Raw genomic sequence first — 11,423 nt, 5'->3', positions numbered from 1 at the left:
ATTAGGGGGAGGGAGAGACAGAGAGAGTGAGAGAGAGTGAGTGAAAGTGAGAGTGAGAAAAGCACTTTTGTTAATGAGTAGAAATGGAAACCTTGGACAATAAACCTTGGAGAAACACTCACTAGTCTAAAGTACACAGACAGGGATCCCAAGTGCAGAGCTGAGACAGTTTACCACTAGTGGGTGCTGTTCCATTTTGAATAGTGGTGGATGGGGGGACAACATCGACAGATAACTCAGCTCTCTTCATTCAGTATAATGTGCCATCTGACATGATGCTTTAAAAACAAGTGATACTCTCATCTGACCTTGGAATAACCTCTTTCACAACCTTTTCACAATCAGAAGCAAACCTTGTCACATCCAACTGTCTGATAGCAACAACAGTGTCAGTGTCTTCATGCATTTACATTTTAGTCATTTAGCAGACTGACTTACAGTGCATCTTAAGATAGCTAGGTGGGACAACCACATATCACAGTCATAGTAGGTACAGCTATCAGCAGTCAGAGCAAGTAAGGGTGGGGGGTTAAGTGCGAGTGTCCGGGGTGAGGAGTGGTGCCGGGGAGGGGGGGGGGGGATTATTTAAGATATTCTTTGAAGAGGTAGGGTTTTAGATGTTTTCAGAAGATGGGCAGGGACTCTGCTGTCCTAGCTTCAGGGGAAGCTGGTTCCACCATTGGGGTGCCAGGACAGAGAAGAGCCTGGGCTAAGTTCCAGTAGTCTAGACGGGAGGATGACAAGTGCCTGGATTAGGACCTGCGCCGCTTCCTGTGTGATGTAGCGTTGTACTCATAAACAGAAGGCGACAGAGAGAGAGATTACGTGGACACCTCTTCCTCTGACAGACACTGTGTTGTGTCTCTTCCATGTGTGATTTACTCCCCTTGTCTATATGTGACTGGGCTGAGGGAATTTCAGCACATTCTGGGCATGGTGACAGTATGTCATCACGCACGCCACGCGCACACACAGATCACACACACACAAACACGCACAATACACCTAAAGCACACACACACAGAGCACACACACACACACAAACACACACAGCACACCCAAACACATATTTTATTATTTCTTGTTGTTGTTGCATTTTCGAGAAGGAACCTGCAAGTAAGAATTTCATTGGACGATGTATGCCAATGTGTATCCTGTACATACGACTAAAAAACCAAAACTTGATATTCAAACTCAGTCTTACTTCAGCAGGAAACAGATGTTGAACAGCCCAAGCATTGTTCTGTCAAGACACTGAGACAGCATCAGGTTCAGACACACACAAACACCACAGAAATCCCCTCAGCCTACACACGGTCAAACAGAGGAACGACTGTGGAGACAGTGTGTCGAGCAGCCTGTAGTCAGCATCAAATGAACACACCATTCACTGGGAAAGACTACTAGAGAACTGGATGCATGCAGCCTGTAACTACAGTATGGGACTTCAACAACTGAAATCCTCAAACTAACTATAGCTAGCAGCGTTGTGCATAAAGGACAGTGTAAACAACCATGAGAACCTATGAGAAAATACCTCTGAGAAAGAGGTGTGTCCAGAGTACCATAATAGAATGATACATACTGGAGGAGCCCAGCCCTGGTTAAACACCAAGCTGGTTTTCTCATCCAACAATCTAGTCACTTTCATTGTCCTTTGTTTACTGTTTCTTCTCTCGCTCTCTCTGTGCCTGATTCCCCGTCACGGGGGGGATTATTTAAGATATTCTTTGAAGAGGTAGGGTTTTAGATGTTTTCAGAAGATGGGCAGGGACTCTGCTGTCCTAGCTTCAGGGGGAAGCTGGTTCCACCATTGGGGTGCCAGGACAGAGAAGAGCCTGGGCTAAGTTCCAGTAGTCTAGACGGGAGATGACAAGTGCCTGGATTAGGACCTGCGCCGCTTCCTGTGTGATGTAGCGTTGTACTCATAACAGAAGGCGACAGAGAGAGAGATTACGTGGACACCTCTTCCTCTGACAGACACTGTGTTGTGTCTCTTCCATGTGTGATTTACTCCCCTTGTCTATATGTGACTGGGCTGAGGGAATTTCAGCACATTCTGGGCATGGTGACAGTATGTCATCACGCACGCACAGCGCACACACAGATCACACACACACAAACACGCACAATACACCTAAAGCACACACACACAGAGCACACACACACACACAAACACACACAGCACACCCAAACACATATTTTATTATTTCTTGTTGTTGTTGCATTTTCGAGAAGGAACCTGCAAGTAAGAATTTCATTGGACGATGTATGCCAATGTGTATCCTGTACATACGACTAATAAAACCAAAACTTGATATTCAAACTCAGTCTTACTTCAGCAGGAAACAGATGTTGAACAGCCCAAGCATTGTTCTGTCAAGACACTGAGACAGCATCAGGGTTCAGACACACACAAACACACAGAAATCCCCTCAGCCTACACACGGTCAAACAGAGGAACGACTGTGGAGACAGTGTGTCGAGCAGCCTGTAGTCAGCATCAAATGAACACACCATTCACTGGGAAAAGACTACTAGAGAACTGGATGCATGCAGCCTGTAACTACAGTATGGGACTTCAACAACTGAAATCCTCCAAACTAACTATAGCTAGCAGCGTTGTGCATAAAGGACAGTGTAACAACCATGAGAACCTATGAGAAAATACCTCTGAGAAAGAGGTGTGTCCAGAGTACCATAATAGAATGATACATACTGGAGGAGCCCAGCCCTGGTTAAACACCAAGCTGGTTTTCTCATCCAACAATCTAGTCACTTTCATTGTCCTTTGTTTACTGTCTTCTTCTCTCGCTCTCTCTGTGCCTGATTCCCCGTCACTCCAATAAAGCCCTAGTGGAGTGGGATATGTCACAATCACCTCAAATCAATTATTTTATTATACTCCACCAAATACAAATACAACTATTCCAGATGACGGCTTCTTTATTAGATTCATCAACTTTTATTGGCTGAAATATGATGAAGAAAGGTGCTTACAAACCCACTGACATTTAATGCTTTTCATAAAAGGATAATTTGTTATCCCTGTGCATGTGTGTCAGGTTCTCTGTCTAGGTACCTGACATCTCGTCGACCGGGGACTCCGCCTTGCTGCAGTGCTCCAGGGGTTCTTCATACCTCTTCTCCTCCTCCTCTTCCTCCTCCTCCTCCTCATAACTTCTCTTCTTCTCCTCCTCCTCCTTCCCATCTTCCTCTTCCAGCTGCACCTTCTCCCCAGCCTCCTCGTCTTTGGTGGTCACAGTGAGGGTGGGTTTGATGAGAGAGATATCTGCCAGACTGCCGTCTAGGTGCACCAGCCTGGGAGTGGAGATAGAAATAGAATGACTAGAACAGACAAAGCTCCTAATAGTTGTCCCTCTAGTTCCATGGGAGGCACAGTCAGGCTGGGTCCCTGCAGTTATCGAGAGATAATTTGTTCTGTCTCCTTCCCTTCATGACCACTAGTCTCAAAGTGATAGGTTTAAAATAAAGAGAGACCAACCTGTCCATACAGCCACTTCTTCCTCATAACATGTGACAAGTACTGTACCCTACTATAAAAAGTATTCTAACTTATGGAGAAATTATTTAACATCTACTCGCAATCTCCCAAATCAAACTACGGAGTGGCTGCGGATCCGACTTTTCTGGACCCCTCTTCCTGACATCTAAAGGTCCCGAAGCATCTGCCCATGTGCAGGATTCTCCACTTCACACACAGACTCTGTTCTACTTAGAGAGAACAGGCTACTCTGGCGATTGGTGGCCATTTAATATACATCAAAGCTGAATCAACGTCTGCAAGATCTCATAATGTTCTCAGTATTCTGGGGAACAGAACCGAGTACAACAACATATTATAACGTTACTGTTACACCAAAAACACCACCTCATTTCTTACAAAGATTTTAGGATGATTGTGTAAATTTTTTCTCATGTGGCCGAAACTCAGCGTGCACCACTAGGCAAAATATGTGCTTTGCATATCCCCATGAAACTGATTGAGATCAAGTGGTTGGTATGCAGATGCTGCATGGACGTTTCACTGGTAAAACTTGAAGAATTATCGTTCACGATTGACAGGAAGCAATGTGAAGGGATGTTTTCTATGAGTAGAGGAGAGACGGTGTGTAAAGTAGAGAATCCCCACAGAAGCTTGGGACCCTGTCAGGAAAAGGGGTCCAGAAAAGTCAGCCATCAAAATATGCCTTCAATGAAAGAACATGTGATGAAATTGATTTGATGAACGCTTCCAACAGCACTTACACTGCACCTTTGGCAATGGTACATGTAGTCAACAATGCTACATTCGTTTCTTGCATAACAACAACTAGTTAGCTAATGCTAAATCAGGCGCCCTAAAACGAATGGTACAACAGGTAAGGACAAAAGGATCAGACCCAAGCAGACAGAGAGAGGGGGCATTACAGTTCAACTTCCAGCCAGTAGGGGCATGGGTAATGGATAGCCATGGTGGATTTCACCTCAATTAATTGCCGGATAGAGTATGGAAAGTTTTAACTCAATCAGAGGCTGCTAGATACCAATACTAGACCTGTGTTTCCCAACCTTGTCTGTTCCAGGATCCCCAAATCACAGCCAAACAGTCCAGGACCACCATCCGTGGAGTCACATACGTTTTTTAAGATAAAATATCTTAGCGGTCACATTTAGTCCATTTTAGCAGTGAATGTAACAAATTAAAGGCCTATTATTAATATAAACAATTTGCATTGAGAAAAGTAATGTAAAATCTGTGAAAGAAAAACAGCGCTGATAATGATATTGAACCTTAAGTTAATTGAATAGATGGAATGACATGCTTTTTTGGGGAAGAGTTTAGAATCCTGTGGGGAAAACGGCCAATTGCATGAGCACTGCCAGACAGTCTTATTTTCCAGTGTGTGGTCCGCGTGACACTCACCTGGTGATCGTGCTCTTCTGTTTGTCGGCCACCGTCTTGATGTCAGTGAGCAGGAGGAAGCGCTGGTGAAAGTAGTGCAGGTGGAGGATGCAGACCAACAGGAAGGAGGTGGGGAGGAAGATCCTTGTGAACAGAGCCGGGACAGAGAACTTCTCCAGACCCAGGTCCTCCAGTCTACACAGGGAGAGACAGGAGGAGGAGGGCGGTTGACACAGACCGATGGTAAAGACACACACACAACAACACACACACGCGACACACACACACACACACACACACACACACAACACATATTATTCACACCGCACACCATCAGCACCACAACCACAACACACACACCACACACACACAACACACACACACACACACACACACACACCCACCACACAACAGACACACACACACACACACACACACACAACACACACACACAGACTCTCTCTCTCTCTTTCTCTTCATATGTTTTTACTCACTTGTCCTTGCTCATGCCGGTCATGTTGAACCAGACGTGGATGGAGGAGTCAAAACTGGAAGGTGTAGATCAGGATGAGGACCAGCATGGTGGTACACCACCACAGACATCCAGAAGTACTTCAGCATGCTTCTCCACCACTCATAGTGCACCTGGCGATGGCCAGAGAAACAGGCGGTTACACAACTTTTAACACCTACCTTCAGATCACCATCCACTACTACACTATGTGTAGTTTGATGGTTATAGATACTCATTTTACATTTACATTTACGCTCTTATCCAGAGCATAGTGCATATATTTCCGTACTTTTTCGTGCACTCCAGAAGTACAGAAATGATGTATGTGGAGTGCACTTGATTTAGTTTTCCCCGGTAGTACGGAACCAAAGGAAGGTCCAAAAGGTGCATCAGCCCTGGGCTAGATCAAAAACCTGCACAGAGCCACCCGGACAGGAAGGTACAGTACGCCTACAGTAACAGCACCTGGTAGCAGGCCACACAGAAGAGGAGGAGCATCATGTGATGATCTTGTACATGACGATGCGTCCCTCGAAGCTGACGAAGAAGAACATGCCGCCGCAGATATAGATCCAGTACTTGTTCAACATGGCCATGAGAGTGTTGCCTAGCACCTCCATCATCTCCCTGTGGCCACCGCTCTCATCCATCACCTCCTTGTCCTCTATAAGAAGCACATGGGAGGGAAGAGCTGAAGCAATGACATAGAAGATGACAACAACAACAGCAACAACAACAAAGCAACAACACATACAGCAACAACAACAAAAGCAACAACAACAAACAGCAACTACAGCAACAACAACAAAAGCAACAACAACTACAGCAACAACAACAAAAGCAACAACAACAGCAACTACAGCAACAACGCAACAAAACACAACAACAACAACAAACAACAACAGCAACAACAAAACACAACAACAACACAGCAACAACAAAAACAAGCAACAACAAAAACAACGCAACAACAGCAACAAAAAAACAACATTAGAGAACAAAAACAACAACAACAACAACAGCAACAACAGCAACAACAACAGTGACAGAGGGGTAAGCTAACACAACTAAGGCAAAAAGTAGTTTATATTTTGTCTAAAAAAACGGAGGTGATTAACGTCTTTCTTGACACCTGTGAGGTTACTTATAGAGCAGAATTCTAATTCAAGACATGCTTATATTTCATTTAAATAATGAATGAATGTCAATCGGAGATGTTTGTGAAAGTTTGCATTACACGTGTTCATCTGAAACTCATACTGTACATAAGGGATGGGCATCTTTGATGGGGGTGGGGGGCGGTCACAAAACATCTGAACTCATAAGGGGCCACAGTGGCTCAAGGGTCTGCATACCCACATCCATACCCACACATGCAGTCATAGCCCTAGCCTTTTGGCGGCCCTAATAACATTTTTGTTGGGGGGGCCCCACCCCACCCACCCCACCCACCCCACCCAACTTACGAGCAAAACATTTTAGCGGCCCCCCTCTTATGTTACAGTTTTAAAGCAAGTTTGCTGCAATTCTACACATTTTTCCATGTGGCGGAAAGAAGATTTAGCAATTTTATAACTAATTTAATGCAATACTACTGATTTTGCCATGGGGTGGAGAGAAATGTTTGCACTTTGAATATGATATCTGAGTGAGAGTGACTAACAAAATCTATGGGGCACCCCGGTCGGTAATTTGACCATGATTACCAATCTAAAAATGTTTTGCTGACATGGCTAACTGAATGGCTGTCAGTTACATAACAAGAGAAAAACTGCTGATACACAACCAAATTTCTAAATTGCACCTCGTGTATTCTACTATTCTAACTTGCAACAGTAAGTTGAGACCACGGCCGAGTTCCCGAAATTGATCCGCGGGCTGTCAGTTGTCCATCCCTGCTGTACATACTCTCACCAGGAACTCTCAGACAGACAGACAGTCAGACAGAAGGACAGACAGATAGGCCGACAGACAGAGACTGACTGACAGACTCAGGGGCTGTCTTACCCTTCTTGTGGGTATGGATGACCCTGATGTCCGACAGCACCTCCTCTTCTCTCTGGCTCTCCTTCCTCTCTGTCAACGCTTGTCTCAGCAGCAGCCAGAAACTCAGCAGGCACAGCATCTTGGAGCCCAGTTCCCGGAAGGGCACCTCTTTCTTTAAGAAGAGCCCAGGTACGGGGTGGAGGATCTCGAAGCTCCAGATGTACTGGAGGATGATCAACAGGTTCCCATAGAACACCATGAAGGGGGACGTGATCATGGCGTACTTGCGTCGGTCACGCACCATCCACAGCGTGCACGACCAGATGAGAAACACAAAGGTCAGCCAGCTGACATAAGTGATACTCCACGCCTGGGAGGGAAGGAAAGATGGGGAGGGAGAGATGGGGAGGAAGGGGGGAGAGATGGGAGAGAGGGAGGGAGAGATGGGGAGGAGGGAGGGAGGGAGAGAGGTGGGGAAGGAGAGAAGGAAGGTGAGGAGGAGAGAGATGGGGGAGGGAGGGAGGGAGGAGGGAGAGATGGGGGAGGGAGGGAGGGAGAGAGATTGGGGAGGAGGGTAAGAGATGGGGAGGAGGAGAGATGGGAAGGAAGGAGGGAGAGATGGGGAGGGGATGAGGGAGATAGAAGATGGAGGGAGGGAGGGAGAATGGGATGTGAGGGAGAGAGTGGGAGGGAGGAGGGAGAGATGGGAAAGGGAGGAGGGAGAGATGAGGGAGAAGAGATGGGGAGGGAGGAGAGAGGGGAGGGATGGAGGGAGAGTATGGAAGAGAGAGATGGGGAGGGAGGGAGAGATGGGGAGGGAGGAGGGAGAGATGGTGGAGGAGGAGGGAGGATGGGGAGAAAGAGATGGGGAGGGAGAGATGGGGAGGAGGAGGGAGAGATGGGGGAGAGAGATGGGGAGGAGGAGGAAGATGGGGAGGGAAGGAGGGAGAGCCGAGGAGGGAGAGAGGAGATGGGGACGGATGAAGGGTGAGATGGGAGAGAGAGATTGGGAGGGAGGGAGGGAGGGAAGATGGGGAGGGAGGAGGGAGAGAGAGTAAGAGAGCGAAAGCTAGATCATCAAGCCACTAATAATAAAGGTTAAGCATCACACATCATTGATATCACTGGTGTTGCTATAAGGAACCACTTTAGTGAGGGCAGTCACTGGCATAGCACGGCATAGCACGGCATAGCACAATATCCTTTAACCAACAGATCAAATGAAGTGACACTATTCTTAGATGTGTAAAACAGAGTGCAGGCCAGGGTTGTTTCTCAAGAGAGAGGACGGCCTTCCACCCACCCATCCCCACCACCACCTTTCTACCTACCAGTGACCTCAACAGTGCTCTACTAACCAACCAACCAACCGCCCATGAAGAAAGAACACACATCTCTTCTTTGGTGTGATGCTTCAGTAGTATATGGTACACATCACCCAGGGCCAACAAGGGTGGCTGCAAGCTGTCATCGCTAATGACTAAATTGGCCACTGGGACTCTGTGTGTGTGTGTGGATCCTGAAGACCTCGTCTGCGACTGAAAAGCAGCCAGCCAGCCGCCAGCCAGCCAGCCACGCAGCAGCCAGCCAGCCAGCCAGCCCAGCCAGCCAGCCAGCCACACCTCAAGACGACAGACAGACAGACAGACAGACAGACAGACAGACAGACAGACAGACAGACAGACAGACAGACAGACAGACAGACAGACAGACTCACCATCATTGCAATGAGCGCACAGATGTAGCTTTGCTTCATGATGAACCTGAAGGCCGTGACCACCGCATTAGCTCGCGCCATTCCTTCGCCCGGCGCCATCGCCCACGCCATCGCCCCTGCATCCATCTCTTCTTTCAAACCCTCACCCTGCACAACCACCACCTCATACACACTCCCTGTAGGACGGAGGAAAGGGAGGGAGGGAAGGAGGGAGAGAGAGAGCAGACAGCATCACGAGYGAGCTACCTACAAAACCGGATGTTAACCATTACCTAATAACCACAGTCAGCCTTGAGAAGCAAAGCCCCGTCTTTTTCACACTCCCTGGGATTTTCTTATGAACCAGGCAAATTTCCCCAAAGTGCTGCTGTTTTCCAGCACGAGGTCTGTGTATGTCAGGGTGAGGGACTTAGTCTCTATATGTGGGTGATACTAACCCAGATCTGGCCCTGGTTGGCCTGGTTTGTACTGCGGTGTGGAGTGCAGGCCCAGCAGCCCGTTGGTGTGGAGATAGTCCGGAGGAGACCCGTTGGAGGTTACTATCAAAACCTGGGGTAGAAAAACACCTTTAGCGGGGAGAATCACAACAGCACCTTTATGTACCTTTATGAATGCGTTAACATCAATCTATTTGCTTGTCCAATAGCTTTTTGTTTTATTTTTATATTTGTTGACCAAGTGACATCAAGTGACTCCAAGTGACATTGAGTCCGTTTATAAGCAACTCGAAAACAAATATAGATTATCTCGCAAGTTACAAAATATAGCCAAGGAGTAGCATGCAAAACTCAGATGTGCTGTATCCGTCTTGGGTTGAAAGAAGCTGGAGAAAACAAATGAATAATACATTGAGACTGCCCTTATATGATACTCATGTTTGCTTACAAACACACGATCAGGGACAGGATATTGTCACGCACGACACCTTACACACAGGCATTACAGGGCCACGAAAGATCTTGGACAACATGAAACAGACAGGAACATGAAAGAAATAGGTGTGTGAGATATTACTACAGTACATATTCCGGATGTTTGTTTACGTTTCTGTCATCAGTGTGGTGAGCCATGCTCCACACTTCTCTCCTCTTCTCTGCTGTGGAGGTGATGTCATCAACCATAGGCTCCTCCCCTTCACCCAGTTCTCCCCCTTCTCCCCCACCAGGCGCCTGCAAAATAGATCAGTAGAAAAACAAACCAAAAACATGTAGTGTACGTTACGGTAAATTTGGGTGATTGGGTATTCTATACATTTCCAAGAACTGTGGATGTGAGGAAGAATGTACAGATTTCCTTGGCACATATTGACTGAGTGACTCACCTTTCAATTAGGACAATACAGTTCAACAAATCTACGCTGCACCAAAATGGTGGAGGTGTTACAGTAGACCCTATTCAGTTATACCAACGCCATGTTGGTGCAGAGTGGATTCTATAGGCAGGGTTGGGTGGATTACAAGAAAAATTTAATCCATTACTGATTACAGTTACATGAAAAATAAAGTAATCAGTGACTTAATCCTTTGGATGACTCAAAATCCTTTGGATGACTCTTAATCCTTTGGATGACTCATCGTGTCACAGCATCATCGGACTGAGCTTGTTGTCATTGTTGGCAATCTCAACGCTGTGCATTACAGGGAAGACATCCTCCTCCCTCATGTGGTACCCTTCATGCAAGCTCATCCTGACATGACCCTCCAGCATGACAATGCCATCAGCCATACTACCCGTTCTGTGCATGATTTCCTGCAAGACAGGAATGTCAGTGTTCTGCCATGGCCAGCGAAGAGCCCAGATCTCAATCCCATTGAGCACGTCTGGGATCTGTTGGAGCGGAGGGTGAGGGCTAGGGCCATTCCCCCTAGAAATGTCCGGGAACTTGCAGGTGCCTTGGTGGAAGAGTGGGGTAACATCTCACAGCAAGAACTGGCAAATCTGATGCAGTCCATGAGGAGGAGATGCACTGCAGTACTTAATGCAGCTGGTGGCCACACCAGATACTGACTATTACTTTTGATTTTGACCCATCTTTGTTCAGGGACACATTATTCCATTTCTGCTAGTCACATGTCTGTGGAACTTGTTCAGTTTATGTCTTAGTTGATGATTCTTGTTGTGTTGATACAAATGTTAAGTTTGCTGAAAATAAACGCAGTTGACAGTGAGAGGACGTTTCTTTTCTTGCTGAGTTTATATGCAGTGTGTATGTATGTATGTATGTATGTATGTATGTATGTATGTATGTATGTATGTATGTATGTATGTATGTATGTATGTATGTATGTATGTATGTATGT

The 11,423-nt window shown here is 46.5% G+C and overlaps 1 protein-coding gene across 1 annotated transcript in view; it reads right to left on the bottom strand.

The window, feature by feature from the left end:
- Positions 1-11,423, bottom strand: part of LOC111973502 (piezo-type mechanosensitive ion channel component 2-like) — a 221,509-nt gene that overhangs the window by 50,440 nt on the left and 159,646 nt on the right. Inside the window, 11 exon segments of the mRNA XM_070446791.1 lie at positions 3,083-3,321; positions 4,928-5,101; positions 5,401-5,453; positions 5,455-5,490; positions 5,492-5,551; positions 5,886-5,923; positions 5,926-6,084; positions 7,428-7,776; positions 9,124-9,299; positions 9,561-9,672; positions 10,167-10,292. Of these exon segments, the coding sequence (XP_070302892.1) occupies positions 3,083-3,321; positions 4,928-5,101; positions 5,401-5,453; positions 5,455-5,490; positions 5,492-5,551; positions 5,886-5,923; positions 5,926-6,084; positions 7,428-7,776; positions 9,124-9,299; positions 9,561-9,672; positions 10,167-10,292 (1,522 nt within the window).

The sequence above is a fragment of the Salvelinus sp. IW2-2015 genome, linkage group LG14 (genome assembly GCF_002910315.2).
Source record: "Salvelinus sp. IW2-2015 linkage group LG14, ASM291031v2, whole genome shotgun sequence".
Taxonomy (NCBI): Eukaryota; Metazoa; Chordata; class Actinopteri; order Salmoniformes; family Salmonidae; genus Salvelinus; species Salvelinus sp. IW2-2015.
Note: the sequence above shows the minus strand (reverse complement) of the source record. Positions and strands in the feature narration are given on the sequence as shown.